The 24,066-nt window shown below is 43.6% G+C and overlaps 2 protein-coding genes, 1 long non-coding RNA gene and 1 other non-coding gene across 5 annotated transcripts in view; 3 read left to right on the plus strand and 1 right to left on the minus strand.

Annotated features, from left to right (window-relative positions):
• Positions 1-10,635, plus strand: part of LOC125366153 (multidrug and toxin extrusion protein 2-like) — a 40,756-nt gene extending 30,121 nt beyond the window's left edge. The window contains exons 15-17 of the mRNA XM_048366631.1: positions 8,769-8,863; positions 9,907-9,961; positions 10,254-10,635. Of these exons, the coding sequence (XP_048222588.1) occupies positions 8,769-8,863; positions 9,907-9,961; positions 10,254-10,492 (389 nt within the window). The 3' untranslated portion in view covers positions 10,493-10,635. The remainder of the gene's footprint in view (positions 1-8,768; positions 8,864-9,906; positions 9,962-10,253) is intronic.
• A 47-nt stretch (positions 10,636-10,682) lies between these two features.
• LOC125366156 lies at positions 10,683-12,346 on the plus strand. Its single transcript, XR_007213798.1, has 3 exons — positions 10,683-10,722; positions 10,856-11,419; positions 11,638-12,346. It is a non-coding gene; the product is annotated as an uncharacterized LOC125366156 (long non-coding RNA).
• On the minus strand, positions 10,756-10,862 carry LOC125366652. The gene has a single exon (XR_007213939.1). It is a non-coding gene; the product is annotated as a U6 spliceosomal RNA (small nuclear RNA).
• Positions 12,347-19,812: 7,466 nt separating the features above from the next.
• Positions 19,813-24,066, plus strand: part of Aldh3a2 (aldehyde dehydrogenase 3 family member A2) — a 28,249-nt gene continuing 23,995 nt past the window's right edge. For both annotated transcript variants that reach the window (XM_048366636.1, XM_048366637.1), the window contains exon 1: positions 19,813-20,114. In XM_048366636.1, the coding sequence (XP_048222593.1) occupies positions 19,962-20,114 (153 nt within the window). In that variant the 5' untranslated portion in view covers positions 19,813-19,961. The remainder of the gene's footprint in view (positions 20,115-24,066) is intronic.

A 24,066-nucleotide genomic window follows, 5' to 3' on the forward strand; every position in this document is an offset into this window, starting at 1 on the left:
GAGAGCAGGGGCCGCCACCACCAAACGACCGTTCACCACACCCCAGCAACCCACCCCCAAAGGGCCAACAGCAGCGCAGGACACACACACAGTCTAGGACCAGTAAGTTCCCCATTACCCCCTCCCCCAACGGGAGACCAGCTATCCTACAAACCCTACAAAGAAGCTAGAACTCCCTCCCTCCCCCTCCCCACCCCGAGGGAACAAAGAACCCCCAAATCAGGCCGCAAAAGGTCCCTTCAGACTCTGGGAGGACACAGGAGCTAGCAGGGGAGGGGTGGAGCAGCTCCAAGGGAGGGGTGGAGCGGCTCCAAGGCAGCAGAGGAGCCTGAACCGGCCACACCAGCCCTGCCCCCTTCCCAACAGGGGCCCTGGGACGGGGACCGGCAGGCATTGGAAGCCCTATCTGAGGCCCCTGGGCCTCTCGGACTTTTTCAACTAAAGTCACAGGCGCTGGTGGGCAATACCAGCCCAGCAGGGACACCTGGGCCCGATCACACGCCCCCTCGCAGCAGAGGCGCAGTTTGTGGGCGCTAACCCACGCCCGGACACTTGATCCCACTGGGGCCCACACATACTGTCCCCCACAGCAAACTCGCGGGAGGGCACAAGCACACCCCAACAACCTGGAGCTCGCTCTGGTAGGCATACCCCACACAGGTGGTTAGGGACCCCCCCCCCCCGCGGCAGCGCCTGCTCTGATAGGCACACCCGCACAGCAGGGCAGAGCCCCCCAGCGGCAGCACCCACTCAGTTTGGCACATTTCGCACAAGTGGGTAGGCCGCCCCTCAACAACACTGGTCCCGAAGCAATCCACACAGGAGGGCAAACCGCCTGAGAGGTGAGCTTTTCTGACCAAGATACAGAATGGAAAAAAGAACCAAAGAAGAAAAAAGCCTCCATGCCACACTGAATCAGCGACCAGCAAACCCCCACCAGGGGCACGCTAGGGTCAGCACAACATAGTGGCAGGACACTATCCTGCAGAGAAAGACACAGAACCTATCCACCTCCAAGTGCAGGGAGGGTGACCACCCCGGCAACAACTGAGACGGCCACACTCACACATTGGGCAGTAAGGTTCAACAGCAAAACTCAAACCCAGAGCCAGGACACAAACAAGTCTACTATTGAGGGACCAGTGGGAACCAGCACAAAGCCAAACCAGGGAAGCCACCCACAGATCTCCAGATGCGCAAATCACAAAGAAATATAACAAATTTCATCAAAGCACAAGCCAACTCGCTAGCTCCAAAAAGCAGCAAGACTGAAGAGGAGATGGAGAATAAAAAATCAACTGAGGCTATGTTAGCAGAAATGATGGAAAGCCTCAGAAACGAAATCAGAAAACAATTCCAGGAGTTCAGAGTGGAAGTCTCGAAGGACATCCAGGAAGCCAAGAAAGAAATGGAAGCAAAAATGGATACAGTGCAAACCTCCGTTAAAGAAGACCTTAACATCCTGAGAAGTGAAATGCATGAAAAAAAATAGATTTAAAATACAACTCTTAAAGGAAGAAATTTCCATGATCAGAGCTGATCTGGCAACCATAAACAGCTCTCTGACATCCATAAACTCCGCAATTGAATCCACAGCACAAAGAATTGACCATATTGAATCCAGAATCTCTCTCTTGGACAATGATGCAGATGATAAGAACCAGAAAATTACCACACTCCAAGAAATGGTAAAGCTCCAGGGCAGACTAATCCAGGAGCTAGTGGACAAAGACGAGATATAATCTGCGCATAATTGGAATAGAAGAAGGAGCCGAATACCAGAGCAGAGGGCTTCAACATATTTTCAATAAACTTATTGCAGAAAACTTCCCCAATCTCACAAGGGACCCCATCCAGGTAACCAAAGCCTATAGGACACCTGGCAGACCAGACCCCAGAAAAGCCACGTCAAGGCACATAATATTCAAGACTTCAGATCTCAAGAATAAAGAGCAAATTTTGAATTCAGCCAAAGCAAAGAAAGAAATTTATTACAATGGGAAAAGGATCCGAATAACAGCAGACCTCTCCACACAAACCTACCACGCGCGAAGAGAATGGAAGAACACTATCCAGGTTCTACAGGCCAACAAGTGCCAACCTAGAATGAAATTTCCAGCAAAGCTGGAGTTCATATTCGAGGGGAAACCCAGATCTTTCCATAGCAAAGAGGATCTAAAGGAGTATATGAATAAAAAAAACAGCCCTACAGCGAATTCTAAGAGGGGAATCCCACCCAACAGAAGTCGTACAGTACACACAGACAGAAACAGAAAGAAACTACAATAGTCAGAGCCCAACAGAAAGAGCAGCCCACTAAAGACAAGAAAAAAAAAAAAGAGGAAAAACAGCCCAACAAGAAAATGGAAGGAGAAAAAACACTCTTATCCTTGATCTCTTTGAATATAAATGGTATAAACTCTCCAATAAAGAGGAGCAGACTGGCAGAATGGATCCGCAAACAAAAAGTTGACATCTGTTGTCTACAAGAGACCCACCTTACAGCAAGGGATAAAAACAGGCTCCGAATGAAAGGATGGAGCAAGATCTTCCAAGCAAACGCACCTACCAAAATGGCAGGAGTAGCCATCCTGATCTCAGACAAGCTGGACTTCTCACTAAAATCAACTCAAAAAGACAAAGAAGGTCACTACATTTCAATACAAGGAAAAATCCAGAATCAAGACATCATGGTGATAAATGTATACTCATGGGCTGGGAATATGGCCTAGTGGTAAGAGTGCTTGCCTCGTATATGTGAAGCCCTGGGTTCGATTCCCCAGTACCACATATATAGAAAATGGCCAGAAGTGGCGCTGTGGCTCAAGTGGTAGATTGCTAGCCTTGAGCAAAAAGAAGCCAGGGACAGTGCTCAGGCCCTGAGTCCAAGGCCCAGGACTGGCAAAAAAAAAAAAAAAAATGTATACTCACTGAACAAAAGAGGCCCTACATATGTCAAGCAAATTCTCACAGAACTACAGAATAAGGTAGACCCAAACACAATGATAGTGGGTGACTTTAATACCCCACTCTCTCCAAGAGACAGATCCAACACCCAGAGGATCAGCAAGGGAGCTGAGGACCTAAGTAACACCATATCCCAAATGGATCTGACAGATCTATACAGAATCTTCCACCCTACAGAGACCCAATACACCTTCTTCTCAGCAGCCCATGGATCATACTCCAAAATAGACCATGTCATAGCCCACACAAAGAACCTCAGCAAATACAAAAGTATTGACGTCATCCCATGTATTATATCTGACCAAAGTGGATTAAAGGTAACCCTCAATAACAACGGTTACCACAGAAGCTATACACATTCTTGGAGGCTAAACCCCACACTGTTATCCAACACTTGGGCCACAGACCAAATTAAAGATGGAATCAACGAATTCATAAGCCACAATGACAATGAAAATACATCACAAAGAAACCTATGGGACACAGCTAAGGCAGTACTGAGGGGCAAAATCATTGCCCTCAGCACTCACATTTAAAAAATGGAAGCAGAGCAGGTGAATAACCTCACAATGAAACTAAAACAACTGGAGAAACAAGAAATGATCAAACCTAAAATGACTAGAAGGAGAGAGATCACAAAGATTAAAAAAGAGATAAATCTGATTGAAAATAGAAAGACCATTCAACAAATAAATAAGACTAAAAGCTGGTTTTTTGAGAAAATAAATAAAATTGATAGACCTCTCGCAAGACTTACAAAAAAAAAGAAGAGACTCATATACGTAAAATCAGGGACTCCACCGGAAAAATTACAAGTACACACGATATTCAATCATAAGGAACTATTTCCAGAACTTCTACTCACTAAAAAAACAATAATTTTAGAGAAATGGATCAATTCTTAGAGAAGTATAAACTGCCCAAACTGAACCAAGAAGAAATAAATCAACTAAATAAACCAATAACTTACAGTGAGATACAGGAGTAATCAAGAACCTCCCAACAAAGAAAAGCCCAGGCCCAGATGGATTCACCAACGAATTCTATAGAACCTTTAGTGAGGAACTAATACCAATACTCCTCAAACTCTTCCGCGAAATAGAAACAGAGGGAGAAATCCCAAACTCATTTTATGAAGCTAATATCATACTCATTCCCAAACCAGGCAAGGACCCAACAAAAAAAGACAACTACAGACCAATATCACTAATGAACACAGACGCAAAGCTCCTCAATAAAATATTAGCTAACAGGATCCAGAAACTGATCAAGAAAATTATACATCATGACCAAGTAGGCTTTATCCCACAGTCACAAGGATGGTTCAACATCCATAAATCAATCAACGTAATTGACCACATAAACAGAACTAAAATCAAGAATCACATTGTTATCTCAGTCGATGCCCAAAAAGCCTTTGACAAAATACAACATCCATACTTATTAAAAGCCCTGGAGAGAACAGGAATAGATGGAACATTCCTCAAAACAATAAAAGCCATATACAACAGACCAACTGCTAACATCGTATTAAATGGAGAGAAACTTAAATCATTCCCCCTAAACTCAGGAACAAGACAAGAATGCCCACTCTCCCCACTTCTTTTCAACATAGTGCTGGAATCCCTAGCCATAGCAATAAGGCAAGAGGAGGACATCAAAGGGATCCACATCAGCAAGGAAGAAATCAAGCTATCCCTATTCGCAGACAACATGATCTTATATCTGAAGGACCCAAAAAACTCAGTCCCCAAACTCCTACACCTAATAAACCATTTTGGCAAAGTAGCAGGATACAAAATCAATCCACAAAAGTCAGCAGCTTTTCTGTACACCAGCAATGTACAAGCAGAAAGGAAATTATGGAAACAATTTCATTTACAGTAGCCAAAAATAAAAAATAAAGTACCTAGAAATCAACCTAACCAAGGATGTGACAGACCTATTCAATGAGAACTATAAAAATCTAATAAGGGAAATCAAAGAAGACACAAGGAGCTGCAAAGACCTCCCATGCTCATGGGTAGGCAGAATCAATATAGTGAAAATGGCCATATTGCCCAAATTGTTATACAAATTCAATGCAATCCCTATCAAAATCCCAGTTACATTCTTCACTGAAATAGAGAAAACAATCCATAAATTCATATGGAACAGCAAAAGACCTAGAATAGCCAAAGCAATTCTAGGCAAAAAAAAAAGCAGTGCAGGAGTTATCGCATTACCAGACTTCAAGCTCTACTATAGAGCCATCATAACAAAAACAGCCTGGTATTGGTATAAAAACAGACCGGACGACCAATGGATCAGAATTGAAGATCCAGAAATAAAAGCGCACTCTTACAGTCAGTTGATATTGGACAAAGGAGCTAAAGACACACAATGGAATAAACATAGCCTCTTCAACTACTGGTGCTGGAAGGACTGGGCAGCCATATGCAGAAAACTCAAAGTAGACCCAAGCCTATCACCATGCACCAAGATCAACTCAAAATGGATCAAGGACCTCAATATCAGACCTGAATCCTTGAAACTACTGAAGGACAGAGTAGGAAAGACGCTAGAACTTATAGGCACAGGAAGGAACTTCCTGAATAGAGTCCCAGGGGCACAACAAATAGGGGAGAGACTCAACAAATGGGACTACTACAAATTAAAAAGTTTCTGCACAGCTAAGGACATAGCCACCAAAATAGAAAGACAGCCAACCATATGGGAAAGGATCTTTACCAGCACAGCAATAGACAAAGGCCTAATATCTGTCATCTACAGAGAACTCAAAAAACTAAGCCCCTCCAAGCCCAATAAACCAATTAGGAAATAGGCAAAGGAGCTAAAGAGAGACTTCACAAGAGAAGAGATAAAAATGGCAAAGAAACATATGAGGAAATGTTCAACATCCCTGGTAGTAAAGGAAATGCAAATAAAAACAACCCTGAGATACCACGTCACTCCAGTTAGAATGGCTTATACTCTGAACTCAGGCAACAACAAATGCTGGAGGGGGTGCAGGGAAAGAGGAACCCTTCTCCATTGTTGGTGGGAGTGCAAATTAGTACAACCACTTTGGAGAACAGTATGGAAGTTTCTCAAAAAGCTCAATATAGACCTACCCTATGACCCAGCCATACCACTCCTAGGCATCTATCCTGAACAGCAGGTCCCAAGATATCAAAAAGACATTTGTACTTCCATGTTTATCGCTGCACAATTCACAATAGCCAAAATATGGAATCAACCCAGATGCCCCTCCACAGATGAATGGATCCAAAAAATATGGTACCTGTACACAATGGAATACTACATAGTGATTAGGAATGGTGAAATATTGTTATTCGCCGGGAAATGGTCAGAACTTTTACAAATAATGTTGAGCGAGACAAGCCTAGAACACAGAAAACAAAGGGGCATGATCTCCCTGATATATAACTGTTAAGATGGGGTGACGGGGAGACAGTAGAGACCAGGTCTGTGAAACCAAAAACTGCTTGTCAAATGGTATTTCCCACAGGATTGGGTCAGCGGCCCAACATTATGTAACTAAAACCAAACAACTACTCAACATATAAAGGTCAAAAATTGACCTCTCAGTGGAATACAATAGCTCAAAAGCTATGTATGTACATTCATATAAGACTATTGTCGACATACTGTCTATTGTAGACATTACATTTAAAGCCCTAGGCGAATTTTCTTGGGCGTAGGCCACATGGCTACTGTATATGTTCTTGGTACATTGTGTATTGTATATATGTCTACCTGACCTAGGGAAGGGAAAGAAAAACAGGGTGTAAGATATCACAAGAAATGTACACACTGCCCTACTATGTAACCGTACCCTTTTTGCACAACACCTTCTCAAAAAAAATTTTATTTAATTAATAAATAAATTACAAAAAAAAGAAAAAAAAAGAAAAATACATCATTTGACTTTACCAGCATTCCTTCCAGCTGAGCGAAGCCCACACACTTTTAAATGACCTAGAAAGAGCCGCCAAAGTTATTGATTGGATTGAAAATAAATTCATGCATGGTTAGATAAGAAGATAGTTATCGAAAGGTGATATTTTTCAATCACTAGGTTTTTTGTTGTTGTTTGTTTTTATCTTTTCAGTATTAGGGTTCGAACTTAGGGCTTCCATGTGCTAAATAGATACTACCATTTGAACCATATCTCCAGCCCCCTTTTGCCTTGCTATTTTCAAGATAGGATTTCACTTTATGCCTAGACCAACCTGGACTGTGATCTTCCTGCTGTCCTTCCCTGTGCTGCTGTGGTTGGCAGGCACACATCCCACACCCAGCCATTGGTTGAGATGGAGTCTTAGGAACTTTAAGTTTAATCTTCCCATATATGCCTCCCAAGTAGCTAGAATTACATATCTGAGCTACTGCACTGTCTTTGTTCTTGTCCTCCTCTTCTTCCTTTTCCTTTTTTTTTTCTTTTTTTTAGACGGGCCTTCACTGTATAACCCAGGCTAGCCTTGAACTCTCCACCCTCCTTCCTCAGTCCTGGGATTGGAGTCATGTACCACCACATCCTGCTTCAAAGCAAGCTCTTGGAAACAGGTTTTACTGGGTGCTGGTGGCTCATGCCTTTAATCCTAGCTACTCTGGAGACTGAGATCTGAGGACTGAGGTTCAAAGTCAGCATGGATAGGAAAGTTCATGAGACTTTTATCTCCAATTAACCACCAAAAAGTCAGAAGTGGTGGTTCAAGTGGTAGAGTGCTAACCTCGAGTGAAAAAGCTCAGGAACTGGAACAGTGCCTACCTGGGCAGGCCAAGTCCCAGGACCTACACACACACACACACACACACACACACACACACACACACACACACACACACACACACAACTCAGGTCTTCCACCATAAACATACACATACATCTGAAAAAGTTCCATTGAGTCTACATTAGATCCTAGATAAGTGGTAAGCCTTGGATCTTCCCATAGCTCATTCGTGGCCTGCTTCTCTGTCCTGTTTTCTGTTCACTTCCCTGTCACCAAGCTGCTTTCTAAATGATCTTCCTTCTCCTGAAACTCCCAAGCTGACCTCCTCTCAGCCTGCTTCCCTTCTGGGCCTACTTCACCTCTGCCTGTCCTGAACCTTCTCCTCGTCCTTTAGGTTTCCACCTAAGAGGACACGTGGCCACTGTTCAGGCTCTGCCGAAAGTCATGATTCTGCATGTGCTCTTGCAGCCTGCCACACCTGTCACTCTTAAACTATCATGTTTGTTTCCTCATTTATTATTTGTCCCTCCAGCCTCTATGTAAGTTCCATGAGGCTCCTACCCTGTCTTCTTGTTCACTTCTGTATCACTAGAACTTAAAATAGTATGTGGCATGAAACAAAAATCAATAAATATTTTAGGTCATCTATAAACCAGAAAGCAGTTTTGGGGGAGCTGTTTTGTGTTATTGGTATTAGTAGCTCAGTGGTACACTTGAGTCTCAATTCCTGACCTCTACTTACTAAAACTTTAGGAAGGGGCTGGGGAATATGGCCTAGTGTAGAGTGCTTGCCTTGTATACATGAAGCCGTGGGTTCAATTTCTCAACATCACATATATGTAAAAAGCCAGAAGTGGCGCTGTGGCTCAAGTGGTAGAGTGCTAGCTTTGAGCAAAAAGAAGCCAGGGACAGTGCTCAGGCCCTGAGTTCACGATCCATGACTGGCAAAAAAAACCTTTAAGAAAGTTAACTTAGTTGGAATTTTGACCTCTGGATTGTAGATGATTGAGGAGCAGGACTGAAGAAAATAGAAAGCAAGCTTTGAGTCTTATTTCCCACCCGCAGGTCTGTGGTCTGGATTGATAGTCTGCGTCTTTTTTCAAGCCCTCTTCTACTTGGTGTACATCCTGACAACCAATTGGAGTAGAGTTGCAAAGCAGGTAACAGTTTTGTAGGCCTGATCCCATGGCATGGTAAGGAATATTCAGGGTAAATATGAGGAAATCACTAAACCAATCTACTATGCAGGAAGTAGGAGGGAGATAGAAGAAAATCACATTTCAGCATATTTTCTAATTTAGGGTGGATTTAGTAGCTACTAAAAAGAACTCAACTTAAAGAGAAAAAAAAAAAAAGAATGGAACCAAAGTGCATTTTCTTCTTTTGGTAGAGTAGTGTTAGAAGCATGTCTTCTATTCCTTACTACCAATTTAGCTCTTTTCTAGGCTTCTTTTTAAAAATATTGTTTAGGCCAGTCATGGCCACATACATCTATGATTCCAGCTGTTCTAGAAGCAGGAGGATTGAGAGTTTGAGTCCAACCCAGGCAAAGTTAGTAAGACCCTATTTCAAAAACAAAATTCAGACAAAAAAGGGGGCTCAGGGCTGACCTGAGTGGTTGAGAACCTGCTCCGCATGCATGAGGCTGTAGGTTCAATTCCCAGTTATATATCTACAGATAGATAGATAGATAGATAGATAGATAGATAGATAGATAGATAGATAGATCGATAGATCGATCTCCACTTCTTATTACAAAGTAGTGTATTAAATATTGTTGAAAACTGAGCACTGAGGGGAAAACATGGGAATTTCTGGTATTATATACTCTTGGCACTTTTTGGATAAAGAAAGACAATGTGAGATATTATAAACCTTTTGGCAATAGCTTTTCATTATTATTTTCCCCTGGTTCTGGGGCTTAAACTCCAAGACCTTGAACTCTTGCTCTGCTTTCTTGCTCTGCTGATGCTTTACCACCTGACTCATGTCTCCAGCCCAGCTTTTTGTTAGTAATTTTGGAGACAGAGTCTTGTGGATTTTTCTACCCAGGCTGGCTTCGAACTGCAATTATGTGGGTCTCAGCCTCCTGAATAACTAGAATTACAGGAATGAGCCCCAGCACCAGGGTACATTGAAGTTTTTACAAATACTTACTAGCTTGACTCAACTTACACTTTATTTACTTATATGACGTTTTTAGGCACAAGTTCTAGCTGGGCTAAAAGGCAATAAAGAGACCACACCTACCCAAACAGGTAACTGAGGGCATTCTCTTGAGTACTCTATTTCTGTCTTATAAAGAGTAAAACTTAATGTGGCCAGAGTTGTTTAGTTTGTGAGATCTACTCTCTTGCCTCAATTACATTTATATCAACCAACCAGACCAATTCTGAGCTCTCCTAAAAAAAGCTTTTTTCAAAAAATATATAACTTGACATATGTTAACTGATGATGGTTATGGTCACTTGTTATAATGTATTCTCATGTGAACTTCAGTGTCACCTTCCTACTTGGCTCAGTGAATGCTCCATTCTTCTCCACAAACAGATCTGCCTATTCTGGAAAGAGAAGTAACCGATGGAGTGATCTTGCCTGATATCATCAGACCAGAAAGCCAGACTGCCCAACTGATGGGACTGGAAGAAAATAACCAGTATGCAGTGGCCACTGTTGGGGATGTCTTGACCGTGAGACAGCTGATTTTCTATCGTGGAATGGCTTTCGCCATTGCCATTGCTGTCCTTGTAGCAGGAATTTTAGTAAGAGTTTTCAATGACAGTGGCTAAGATGGAAGAATCACTACCAGTTTAGAAATGATAACATGCTAAGCATTGGGGGCAGACCTGTTAGATGGATGTAGTTTCAATCTCAGCTCTGGGTTATCTGCACCATTGCATTAAGGTCAGGAAGGAGCTTGACTTGTCTAACATGAGGCCCTTTGTTCAATCCTCAGCACAGACAAAAAAAAAAATACATGGAAGAGGGAAGGAGGGAACTAGTAAAGAAGTTTTTTGTTGTGTGTGTGTGTTGTTTTTTGTTTTTTTTTTTTTTTAATATGGAACGCTTCACGAATTTGTGTGTCATCCTTGCACAGGGGCCATGCTAATCTACTCTGTATCGTTCCAATTTTAGTATATGTGCTGCCAAAGCGAGCACTTTGTTGTGGTTTTGTTTTTGGTGCTAGGGACGGAACCCAGGGCCTCATGTAGGCTAAGCAAGTGTTCTCTCACTGAGCCATGCCAGTTTTAAGTATACCTTTCTCTGTTAACTTATCATGGTTTCTAAATACGTAAATTTGGTTTTCCAAAACCATAATGTTTGTTACTTTCTCATTGAATAGCCTCCTTTCAGGAAAGTGGTCCATTGCCATATAAAATATTGCTGATAACATTTAGTTTTTGTCTTCTAATAAATTTGTGTGGCAATTTTCAGATTAATTAGAAAATAAATTTATGTTCTTTTTCCCCTTTAGCTCCCACAACTCCCACAATGTTGACAGCTATGGTTTCACCTTCTAGCAAGGAGATTTTTCTTAGAGCTAGTTCTAGAAATTTTGACTAATTAAAGAAAATCATTTAAAAAATCTAATACTGGGCATTAACTAGCATAAAGCCCACATGGTAGCTATAGTGAATCTCATAATTCAAACTCTACCTGTGTTAGGCTTGCTGTTACTGTAGGACATGCCTGAATCAATGATATAAAGAGAGAAGGTTTAGGGCTTGGAATATGGCCTAGTGGTAGAGTGATTCCCTCATATACATGAAGCCCTGGGTTCGATTCCTCAGTACCACATATATAGAAAAAGCCAGAAGGGGCCCTGTGGCTCAAGTAGTAGAGTGCTAGCCTTGAGCAAAAAGAAGTCAGGGACAGTGCTCAGGCCCCGAATTCAAGCCCCAGGACTGGCCAAAAAACAAACAAAAAAGAGAAGGTTTACTTTGGCTGGCAGTTATGGAGGTTTCCCTCTATAAACAGTTGGCCCCATTGTTTTGGGAAACACATTTTGGTAGGGAATTTGTGAAGGAGCAGAGCTATTCACAAGTGAATAAAAGAGAAAGGAAGGGAAGGGGACCAGGTTCCACCATCACCTTCAAGGGCACACCCCCCAGTGACTGGAAAACCTCCCATTAGGCCCCTCCTCTTAAAGTTTCCACCACCTCCTAATAGTGCCACACCAAGTATTAAGCTTTTGACAAAGGAGTCATTGAGACACTTCACTTGGCATTTCACCCACCAAGTGACCAGCACTTCCCTTACGTTACTGTCTTCTCATGAAAGTGAACAAACAACATAAATGTCAGATGTCTTCAAAAGCAGCCAGAAAAACAGTGAGTTTGCAGGGACAAAAACTTATATCTTCAAAGAGGATATAAAAACATTACAACCATGATGCAGAATTGGTGGTATAGAATAAAACATTCAGGAAAAATTCTTTGGTGTAAAATTCATAAACAATTGCTTTCTCATGTACAATCTTGTGGTGTTTGGTACAACTGAAGCCACTGTTCCTATCTAGTTACACAACATCACACTAACAATAGAGCCCAGGTGTATTAAACCTGGCACATCTCAAATCCTGTTCCCCTGGCAATCATTAAAGTTATGTTTGTGTCTACAGGGTGTTTTATGTGGAAGAAATCACCCAATTTGTGACTTAAATTTTTTTTGTGATTATAAAGGTAATATCAGAGGGATTACAGTTATATAAGTCAGGTAATGAGTGCATTTCTTTCTGGACAGTGTCACCCTTTCCCTCGCTCTCTCCCAGTTTTTCCCTCCCATCCCCACCCACAAGTTATATAGTTGATTTTCAACATAGTGTCTAGGGAGTACCTGTATTCTGGTTTTAAAAACCAACTTTATAGATGATGCCACTGGCTCGTGCTGGTAATCCTAGTCACTAGGGAGGCTAAGATGTGAGGATTTCAGTTTGAAGCCACCCAGAGAAGGAAAAGTCCATGAGACTCTTATCTCCAATTTATCAGCAAAAAGCTGGAAGTGAAGTTTTGGCTCAAGTGGTAGAATGCCAGCCTTGAGCAAAAAAGCCACAGGGACATTACCCAGGCCCTGGAACAACACACACACACACACACACACACACACACACACACACACACACACACATACACACGAGAGAGAGAGCGAGAGAGAGAGGACAGAGCTATCTGCGAAGTTAAGCACTGATAACTTGGTTTCCACTCTTGCCATAAAACAGCATCCCACTCTTAGCCCACCAACCCCAAGTAGCTATAAGAAACTATTGTTTCTTCTGTAGCTTTCCTAAGTACAAACAAGGAAGTATGTTTTAATTCTTCCAATTCTTTTTTTTTTTACTTCAAAGTAGAATTTTGAATTTTATTTCAGAATTTTGTATTGCAAATGTTTTCCAATGAAGTAGGAAGTATTTCCTGTTTGTTCAGATTCTTTTTTTTTTAATTTTTTTCTTAAATTTTTCTTAATATACATTGTGCCTCATCTTGCTTTCTAGAGATACTTTGTATGATCACAGTGAAAGATTTCTCATTTATTTTGCTGCCATATTATACTGCATTGGTGGCCTCACCAATGTGTGTATAAGAAATGGATGTTCTAACATGGACAGCTGGACTACTTCCAGTCTTTTGCTATAGTAAACAGTGCTGGTGTTAGAGACCTGTTTGTTCACTGTCTTCCCTTAAGGGCAAGAAGTATAGCTTAGTCACTAACACTTCAGGGCCCAGAACAGCTTGACATACAGCAAGTGCTCAGTGAATATTTGTTGCATAAATGGATGAGAAACACATCCTCTCATAATCTACTCTGTGCCTCCTCACCACTCAATCCTCTAAGTTTGTTCCACTGCTTGAAGGAGTCATATAGAAGAATCTGTGAAGGGGCTGGGAATGTGGCCTAGTGGTAGTGCTTGCCTCATATACCTGAGACCCTGAGTTCGATTCCTCAGCACCACATATATAGAAAAAGCCAGAAGTGGTTCTGTGGCTCAAGTGGCAGAATACTAGCTTTGAGCAAAAAGAAGCCAGGGACAGTGCTCAGGCCCTTAGTTCAAGCCCCAAGACTGGCAAAAAAAGGAAGAATCTGTGAAGATCCACATAAGGAAATAAAGGACTAGGCATGCTAACTAGAACCTCTATTTCTCCCCTATAAACAGCGTACATAAATGACCAATATATGTTCTTACATATGAGTATTGCATATACTGGCAGATAGACTGTTAGGGGATACAGATCTCCTTAGAGGATTAGCTGGACCAAACAACTCTTAATTTTGATACATTATTGCCAAATGCTCTCCTGAAGGATTATTCCATTTTTATTTCTAACTAACTTATTGGCAGTACTGGGGTTTGAATTCAATGTCTTTAGCTTGCTAAGCAGGCCATTCCCCCAGACCTTTCTGCTTTTGTTTTGTTTTGTTTTTGTGCCAGTCCTATGGCTTGAACTCAAGGTCTGGGCACTATCCGTGAGCTTTTGTGCTCTAAGCTAGCACTCTACCACTTGAACTGCAGCTCCACTTCCATCTTTTTGGTGTTTTTAATTGGAGCTAAGGGTTTCATGGACTTAACTGCCTAAACTGGCTTCAGACCAAGATAATCAGATCAGATCTGAGCCTCCTGAGTTGGCTTTGCATTGGTTATTTTCAAGACAAGGTCTTATATTTACAGTCCGTTTCAACCTGGGCTTATGATCAATCCTCAGTAACACACACACACACATTCAGAATTGTAATGATACAAAATTTGTACACAGTAATTACTAACCATCTATAATTTTAAAAAATACATTAGGGACTGGGGGCATAGCTCAATGGTAGAGCACTTGCCTAACCTGTCAAACCCTGAATTCTAAACCCACCACTGGAGAAAAAGATAACAAAGCTAATTTTAATATAAATTTAACTATTTACTTGAGAGCAAAAAACAGTTCATGAATCAGGCAACACTCATATCAGGGTGAAGTTAAGAATCACACAAAACATGAGCAGTAAGCAGTATCACAGCAGAACACAGAAGCAAAGTAATCTCTGATTCACTACAGCTAGACTTACTTAATTTGAGCATGGTGTGATATGGTATTTACCTTATTCAGGCAAAGTCTGAGAAATTAGTTGCCTATTTGGCTGAAGCTTGGCTATTTGTAACAAAAAATATACAGTACTCTTATATTAGGTTTTTTATTCTTTGTACATTTTAATAGGTTTCATCATGATATTTTGTTCATTATATAATGAACTTTGATCACACTTGCCCTCTCTGAGCTACATTACTTTTTTGTTTATTTGCTAAGTTAACATTGCAGTCCATTAGGTAAGAACTCAAAGTACAGAGATAGCTTCTGGATAATGGCCTCAAGAGGCCTCAAAAGAAGCTGGTTCCAGGTACTGGCCAAAATATTAATTTTCCTATTTAAGTGCATTTTATTCTTTCTGCCTCATTGCTGTCTGGACTTCCAGTGCTGTCTTGATGAGAAGTAGCAATAATATATCCTTATCTTCATCCTGATTTGGGGAGAAAAAATTTTCAATCTGTCACCATTTCACAGGATATTTTGTTTTTAATTATTTTTAACATATGGCCTCCATTGTGTTAAAGAATCAATTTCCTATTTTTCTTTTTTGCCCATTGTTTTTGTATAAGTACCAGAGCTTGAACTCAGGACCTAAGTGAAGCTTTTGCAGCTTAACTTCTGGCTTAAAATTTTTTTTATTATTATAAAGGTGATATACAGAGGGGTTACAATTACATAACTCAGATAAAGAGTACATTTCTTTTTGGACAATGTCACCTCTTCTCTTGCTCTCTCCCAGTTTTCCCCTCTACTTCTGGCTTTTTGCTGATTAATTAGAGATGAGTCTCACAGACTTTCCTGCTGTAGCTGCCTCCAAACCATAATCTTCATATCTTGGTCTCCTGAGTAGCTAGGATCACAGGTATAAGCTACTGACATCTGGCTGCCATTTCATTTTTTATTATGATAAAATATACACAAAACATAACATTTTAGCCATTGCAAGTATACACTTCAGTGTATTTAGTAAATTCACATTACTGTACAACCATCATTCCCATCCCCCTCTAGACCTTTCTCATTATCCCAGCTGACAATTCTCTGCTCATTAAATAACTTTCAGTAGCCCATATCACAGGGTCTGTACTTATCTCTAAGAATCTGACTATATTAGGTACACCATATATATGGAATAATTTAATATTAACTCCTTTTTACCTGTGTATTTTGTTAAACTTCAAGTCTGATATTTTCTTTATCTTTCACTGTTAGTCATTTACTTGTCATCTGTGGTGATCTTTTCTATGTCTCTCTGTAGCCTTAATTACTGTGGCTTCTCCATCAGCCTAGCTTAAAAAACATGTGTGTGTCTGTCTGTCTGTCCTGAGGCTCGATCTCAGGGCCTGAAAGCTACCTCTGAGCCTTTCTGCTTGAGGCACTTGCGTCACAGTTCCACTTCTGGCTTTGTTGGTACTTCATTGGAGATAAGAGCCTCTTGGACTTTCCTGCCCAGGCTGGCTCAAAACCTTCTTCCTAGCTACTCAGGAGGCTGAGATCTGTAGATCATGGTTAGAAGCCAGGCCAGGCAGAAAAGTACCTGTGAAACTCTTTTTTTTTTTTTTTTTTTTTTTGGCCAGTCCTGGGCCTTGGACTCAGGGTCTGAGCACTGTCCCTGGCTTCTTCCCGCTCAAGGCTAGCACTCTGCCACTTGAGCCACAGCGCCGCTTCTGGCCGTTTTCTGTATATGTGGTGCTGGGGAATCGAACCTAGGGCCTCGTGTATCCGAGGCAGGCACTCTTGCCACTAGGCTATATCCCCAGCCCCTGTGAAACTCTTATCTCCAATTAACTACTCAATAACCAGAAGTGGCACCTGTGGCTGAAGTGGTAGAGCACTAGTTGTGTGCACAAAGAGGCTTAGGGACAGCGCCCAGGCCCTGAGTTCAAGTCCCACAACTGACAAACAAATCCAGATAATCAGATCTTAGCCTCCTGAGTAACAAGGATTGCAGGCATAAGCTACCAGCACCTGGCAAGAAACCCTTTTCAATTACTATGTCTGCTGAGCAGGGATAGTAAAATCACCAGTCTTATTACTTTCCTAAAAGAAGCAGGTGGTAGGGACTTAGCCCATTTGCCTGTGTCCCACAGTGGTGCTTTCGTTGGTCCTTAGCTACTTTAATCAATAAGCATGCCATTTTCAAGGACTAGAATGGAGAATACTTCAGTTTGAATATAGTAAAGAATTCTCAATCTTCTCTTTGATTCTATAAATATATCATATTGTTCTGTTAAAGCATTTGTATCTGCTTTTTAAATATGCCCAATGAAATGTGACCAGTTGGTCTGGGGATGTGGCTTAAGTGATAGAGCACCTGCCCAGCAATCTCAAGGCCTAGCATTCAAACCGGAGTGCTGCCAAAAAGGGGTGGTGGTGCTATCAGTTGGTTTCTCCAACTTATACAGTATGCAAGAGTTGGTAAAGAATAAAACTCCTGGTGATTGTGTCACTACATTCACAAAATATAAATTCTCCTGCCTTAACATCAGAGGGAGAAGCAGCTCTTTGCTGCTTAGAGATTAATATATCTTAGTATGACATTAATGTGATTGATACTGATTTCTGTTCTAATTCCACACTGGGATTCTATTTATTATTAAATTTTTTTTTTTTTTTGCCAGTCCTGGGCCTTGGACTCAGGGCCTGAGCACTGTCCCTGGCTTCTTCCCGCTCAAGGCTAGCACTCTGCCACTTGAGCCACAGCGCCGCTTCTGGCCGTTTTCTGTATATGTGGTGCTGGGGAATCGAACCTAGGGCCTCGTGTATCCGAGGCAGGCACTCTTGCCACTAGGCTATATCCCCAGCCCCTATTATTAATATTTTTTAAAAACAGCATTATTCATATCCTAACTTACCTCCCATAATTTACACTTGCACAATGTTTACAATTGGCCACTTGAAGATCAAATAAAAAAGATAATTAGGCATATCACTGTAGCAAACTTTGAACTGGGTTAAACATTTCTACATAGTTCTAGATACTTTAGGCAGTTGGCTTATTACCTACAGGTAATCCTCAATTATAGACTTGATTTAAATATGTGTTACAGTGACAGCTAGGTGAAGAACAAGCTATAGCAAACACATCTGTCAAGGTCCAGTGGTAACAGGGAAGCCAATTTAGTTATTTCATGGAGGAAAATTAAGATTAATACAAAAGGAAGAATGGGGTGATGTCAGAGATCAGTAGTTGCTAAAACTACCCTTGCTGAAACCTGTGGGGCTGCACAAGCTCCTATCCCATTTAGAGATGTCACTGCCATCCTCTGGGGCCACCTTGACCAAGATAAGCAGGAACTAGCATCAGGAATTATTTTTGGTTGGTCATGGAGCTTGAACTCAGGGCCTGAGTTGAGCTCTTTCACTCAAGGCTAGTGCTCAACCACTTTGAGACACAGCACTACCTGTGGTTTGCTTGTGGTGTAAGAACCCAGTTTTCCATTTCTTGTTGACCCCCCACCTCAATCCTGAATCTCTGGCCTCCAGCTGCGTTGGCAGAATGCTGTCTGCCTGGTCCTCACCACAGCTGAAGAATATCCCTGCCCCTATTGATCTTTGAGCTTCTATAAATCAGCTCTCTTACTAAGCCACCACCTGCATGTGGTTCTGACTTTTATAAACCCTGCCTCATTGGAGGTGGATGCTGCTCTTAGTCCTGCCAGGACTGGGCAGTTGCTGGCCGGCTAATAAGGGTTCATTTCTCACCTTTGACTCTGCTTCTGTGGATTTTTTCGACTGCTTAGAGTGTCTTGGGAAATATCACCATTTGCCAAATGAGAAGAGTCAAGAATGATTGCAAGGACATATTAGATGGTCCCATTCATTCATTCATTCATTGACCCCAAACACCCAGAACATTGTTTGGTAGAGGAAAATAAATGAAAAATCTTGTTTAAGGTTAGCTGTAAACATGCCTGTTACAAATTCAAATGGAGACCACCAGGATGTAAATAAATGGTTGGGAACTCAGAGGAAAAGATTGGGCTTAGAGCCTTCTGTCCATCATCCTTTGGATTAGAGGAAGGAGTGACTATGAAAAGAGGCCATCCAGAAGGCACTTGAATACTGTGAGATCATGAAGTAGGCAACAGTGGTGCAAGCCTGTGGTCTCAAGTACACAGGATATGCAAGGAGGCAGAGGTAGGAGGACCAAAGCCAGAGGCTAGTCAGGACTGAGATTCTAGTAGAGGAAAACTAAAAGATGAAAGGGCTGCGGTATGACACAAGTGGTAGAGTGCAAGCCAGGCGAGTGCCTGCCCTAAGTTTAACCCCCAAGGCGGGGGTGGGGGTGGAGGGACAGAGAGAGACACAGAGACAGAAGAGAGAGAACAGAAATCCTAAAGGACTCATTCGAGTAAACTAAAAGGAAAACAAGAGTAAAGCAGACTAGGAAAATGGGATGATAGGCAGACAGGAGAGAGAGAAGGCGACGCGCGATGGAAATGAGTGTGTGCTGAAACACAGGTGCCGGAATTACGGGAGGAGGCCAGCTTCGTTTCTCGTCCTCATTGCGGGCCGGAAGCAGCTGGAGACAGAGGGAGTCGGAAGCGACCCCAGACTCCCAGGCCCACCCTCCACAGACCCGACACACCCGACCCAGGGTCCCCAGAATTGCCGACTCCACCACATCTGAAGAGCCGCAGACGCAAAGAGGAAGGAAACTCCATCCGGGGGCCGCAGGGCGCCCGGCCGGCGTTGCGTCGGGGTGAGGGCGCTTCCTGCCTGACACCCACCTCTCCTCAGAGGCGTGCCCTCTCCGCTTCGGCCAGTCAGCGACCCCTCTCTCCCATCGAGGCCCACTGCCTTCCTCCTGCAACCTCGCACCCCGAAACCCCTCCTCTAGCCCAGCACCTCCAGACCCCGACTCCCCTCGGTGAAGCAGGCGTTTCCGAGAACCGCCCAGGGGGAGTGGGCGGGGCTTGTGGTCACGCGGGGGAGCTGATGGCCAATGGGAGCGCGGCATAGGGTTGTGGCCCGCGGCTCGGCGTCGCTGTGGGGCAGTTGTCCTTGGCCGGCGCAGAGGCCGCACCTTATCCGTGGGCATTGTCAACCGTGACTGGGGGACCGGCTGAAAGACCGGGGGCTCGGAAGGAAGGCCAGGGACCACGCCACCACACCTGCCTCCGTCCCTCCCCGCCTCGTCGTCGCGTCGTCCCGCTCCAGGACCTCGCCTTTCTCCTCAGACCCCGCCATGGAGCGACAGGTCCTGAGGCTTCGTCAGGCGTTCCGGTCCGGCCGAACTCGACCCCTGCGATTCCGGCTGCAGCAGCTCGAGGCCCTGCGGAAGATGGTGCAGGAGCACGAGAAGGACATCCTGGCGGCCATCGCCGCCGACCTGTGCAAGGTGCGCGCGCGACGGGAGCGGCTCGGGACGCCGGCCTCTCGCTGCCCAACTTGGAAGCCGCAGTCTGCCCAAGCTCTGTCCTCTCCCTTACTCCCTCTTTTCCTCCCTCTCTTCCGCCCTCCTCTCCCCCCTCCTCTTCCCCCTCCCCCCTCCTCCTCTCCCTGTCTCCCCCACTCTTCTCCGCCCCGTTCTCTTTTCCTCCTTTACTTCGCGTTACACAAACACGGTGGGGAGGGCCTGTGGATGTGGGCTGCTCAGTCCACCGTTTATATGTGCACAGTAGATGTGCATGAGTTTCCCGGCACCATGAGAGAAAATTGTTTTTTCCTACTCTTGCCCATTTTTCTGGCCCGTTTCCTTACGATTTGCAGGAATTTTTGCATATGCTGGGTATCAGTAACTTACAATTTGTCAGTTTGATATAGTGCATGTATATTTTCTTTTACTTTTTTTTTTTTTTGGAGGGGTGAGCATCTTTGCATTCAAATTTTCTGTCATGTCTGTGTACTGTTAGGTTAGTGCTCCTTAAACTCTGATGCACCTAGGGTCTTGTTAAAATTCAAATTATGGTTTGTTCTGGGGTAGGGTCCGAGATTACAAGTTTCTAAGGAGGTCCCCAGTGATATTGTGCTGCCTCTTTGGAGAGTAAACCTTGAGTAGCAAAATTTTAAGTAGTGTTGAAGGTTACAACTATATTCTGCTGTATTTTCTAACAATATTGTTTTCACTCCCTCCTGCTCTTTTTTTTCTGTCAGTACTGGGGTTTGAACTTAAGACCTCAAGCCTGCTAGGCAGGCATTCTTCTGAGCCAAGCCTCTAACCCTTTTTGCACTGTTTTGTTTTGTTTTTACTGATGGGATTGGAGGTTGAACTCTGGGACCTCATGCTTATTAGGTAGGTGTTCTACTTGAACCAGGCTTCCAAGCCCCATTTTCCTTGATGTTTCTTGTCCAAGTTGACCTGGAACCATGATGTTCCTGATCTCAACCTCCCATATAGCTTTGATGATGGGCATGTACTACTGTGCCCAATTTTTTTTTTTTTTTGGCCAGTCCTGAGCTTTGAACCTAGGGCCTGAGCACTGTCCCTGGCTTCCTTTTGCTCAAGGCTAGCACTCTGCCACTTGAGCCACAGCGCCACTTCTGGCCGTTTTCTGTATATGTGGTGCTGGGGAATTGAACCCAGGGCCTCATGTATACGAGGCTAGCTCTCTTGCCACTAGGCCATGTCCCCAGCCCCTGTGTCCAATTATTGGTGGGAAGAGGTTTCATATGTATTGTTATGCCAAGTCGCGAAACGACCACCAAGAAGACCACTGAGACTCAGACATTCCGAAATGCAAAAGCAAGGCAAGGCTTTATTCAAGCGGGCCGCAGCCCGGGCCTCGTCCTACCCACCGACACAGTGGAGCTTAGGAGGAAGCCCTGAGCTGCGATTGCACAGGGCTTATAAAGGCAAAAAACAAAGTTTCAGCAATCAGGTGTTCAAGCAAGACAAAAAACAAAGTTACAGCAATCAGGTGTTCAAGACAAAAAACAAAGTTACAGCAATCAGGTGTTCAAGCAAGCAAGATTAGGACACGGGTACAAATCTGATTGGCTCAGGGCTCAAGACATTCTGGGGACGGTTAGAGTTAAGCATTCCCAGGCGGTTAGAGTTCTTGACCGGCTGGGCCCTAATAAGCTTGCCCTGGGTTTGCTCACAGGGCCTGCTTATCTCAGGTTCACATGGTAAAGTGGGGCCTGACTTCAAAATGGCTTTAGTCTGGCTTTTCATTTTCCTCCTTTTCTCTTTGGTACCTTGGGAGCCAATCATGGCTTCCTTCTGTTCATTTCAATGGCTTGCACGTCTAGGGGATGATATAGAGATAAGGCTTGGGCCAATAGGGCAACTCTGGTCCCTTGGTTTTAAAGGGGGGCTGATGGGTGAAGATCATCCATCTTCTGTAGCTTCTTCAGGCTGAGGGGCGTTGACCTTATCTAGCCAGGAACCTATAACCTTAGTCTACTTTACCAAGGGACTGCAGGATTACTTCAAACTGGAAATTAACTTTCAGCTATACAGAGTTACCATTAGCTGTATAGTGTTTAGGATCCAAATGTCAGCAACAAAATAATACATAGAATGGTAAACTTCTCAGCTGTGCTTTAAGGGTCGGGTGGCTATACCTGTATTCCTGAGCAAGCCCAAAACTACCAATGTCTTCTTGCTTGCATGGGACTTTACAGGACTCCTGCTAGTTGCTAAAATAAGGGGGTCACCCCACCTTGGAGTGAGCTGCCAAAATAACATCAACATTAGCCAGGGTAGCAAGGAAAGAAGGCAAAAAGAAAATTATAACAATATTCAGTCTAACTTTCTTTTCTTGAGGCGAAGGCGAAGCAGCTGAGTCGGGTGCTTGGAGACCTCCCATGTCCACCACGGTAGTCTTCATCCAGGGCAAAGGGGTCAGCTGGCCTGGCGTGGGAGCAATGGACCCAAGTGGCGATGCCATCTACCTTGAGGGTGATGGGAGTAGTCAGTAGCACTACGTAGGGTCCCTTCCACCGTGGTTCTAAGGATTTGGGGTTATGCCTCCGGACGAACACCCAGTCCCCTGGTCTGAATAAATGGGGAGTAGGGACAGAAGCGGAATCATATAATGCCTTAATTTGGGGCCACATACTCTTGTGCGTGAGCTGCAAATAATCAAGTTTACACAAAAATTCAATATCCAAATCAGCAAGCAATTCAGTCTGAAGACTAGGGATAATGGGCGGGGGGTACCCATACATTATTTCAAAAGGAGTAATGCCAAGCGGATAGGGAGAATTTCTTACTCTAAGCAGAGCAAAAGGAAGGAGTGACACCCAGTCTGCGCCAGTCTCTAAGGCCAATTTAGTTAAGGTCTCTTTTAGAGTCTGATTCATTCTCTCTACCTGTCCTGAACTCTGGGGTCTATAAGCACAATGCAATTTCCAATCCGTCCCCAGTGCAGCGGCTATTTCCTGACTTACTTTTGAGATGAAGGCCGGTCCGTTGTCCGACCCAGTGGTAGATGGGAAGCCATACCTGGGTAGGATTTCTTCCAGGATCTTCTTAGCCTCTACATTCGCGGTCTCATGCTTTGTTGGATAAGCTTCAACCCATCCTGAAAAGGTGTCTACAAAAACTAGCAAATATTTGTATCCAGATTTTCCAGGTTTAATTTCTGTGAAATCTACTTCCCAATACACGCCTGGCCTATCCCCACGGAAGCGAGCTCCTTTAACAGTTGGTTGATTGGGGGCATTGGTGAGCTGACAGGCCTTACAATTTTTAACAGTATCTTCAATAAGTTGATCTCCTTGTCTAATTTTCACTTTGGAGTGTCAGAACAAGTCCTGCAATCTTTGGGTTCCCATATGAGAAGCTCGGTGGATTCTCTTAAGGATCCCCTTACCCAGCCCTTGTGGCAAGATAAGTTTCCCTTCACCAGTTTTCCACCAGTCATTGTTAACTTCTCTGTCAGGGGTTTTGTGGGCCATGGGAATTTTCTTTATCCACTCCAAGTCTTCTTGGGAATACTGGAGCACAGGAGGCAAAGCTCGTGGCCCTGGGTCTACTAGAGTCAATACTTCTGCTCTGGGCTGGAGGGCTGCTTCCTTGGCTGCCTGGTCGGCCAGATTATTCCCTCTAGTCACTGAATCAACTCCCTTTTGATGACCTGGACAGTGCATAATGGCAATCTTTGCTGGTTCCCATAGGGCCCGAATGAGGCTTAAAATCTCCTGCTTGTTTCTAATGGCCTTTAAGCACAAAGGCCACCCGACAAGATAGGCGACTGGCCGTCTCCAAGGTCCAATTTGTTGGGTGAGCACCCATTTTGCTATTCCTTTATTTTCAGCCACGAATAATGTGAATGGTTTATTCACGTCAGGTAGGCCTAAGGCAGGGGCTTCCAGAAGGCTTTTCTTGATTGCCTCAAAGGCTT

This window comes from Perognathus longimembris, chromosome 17 (genome assembly GCF_023159225.1).
Source record: "Perognathus longimembris pacificus isolate PPM17 chromosome 17, ASM2315922v1, whole genome shotgun sequence".
NCBI classification, from domain to species: Eukaryota; Metazoa; Chordata; class Mammalia; order Rodentia; family Heteromyidae; genus Perognathus; species Perognathus longimembris.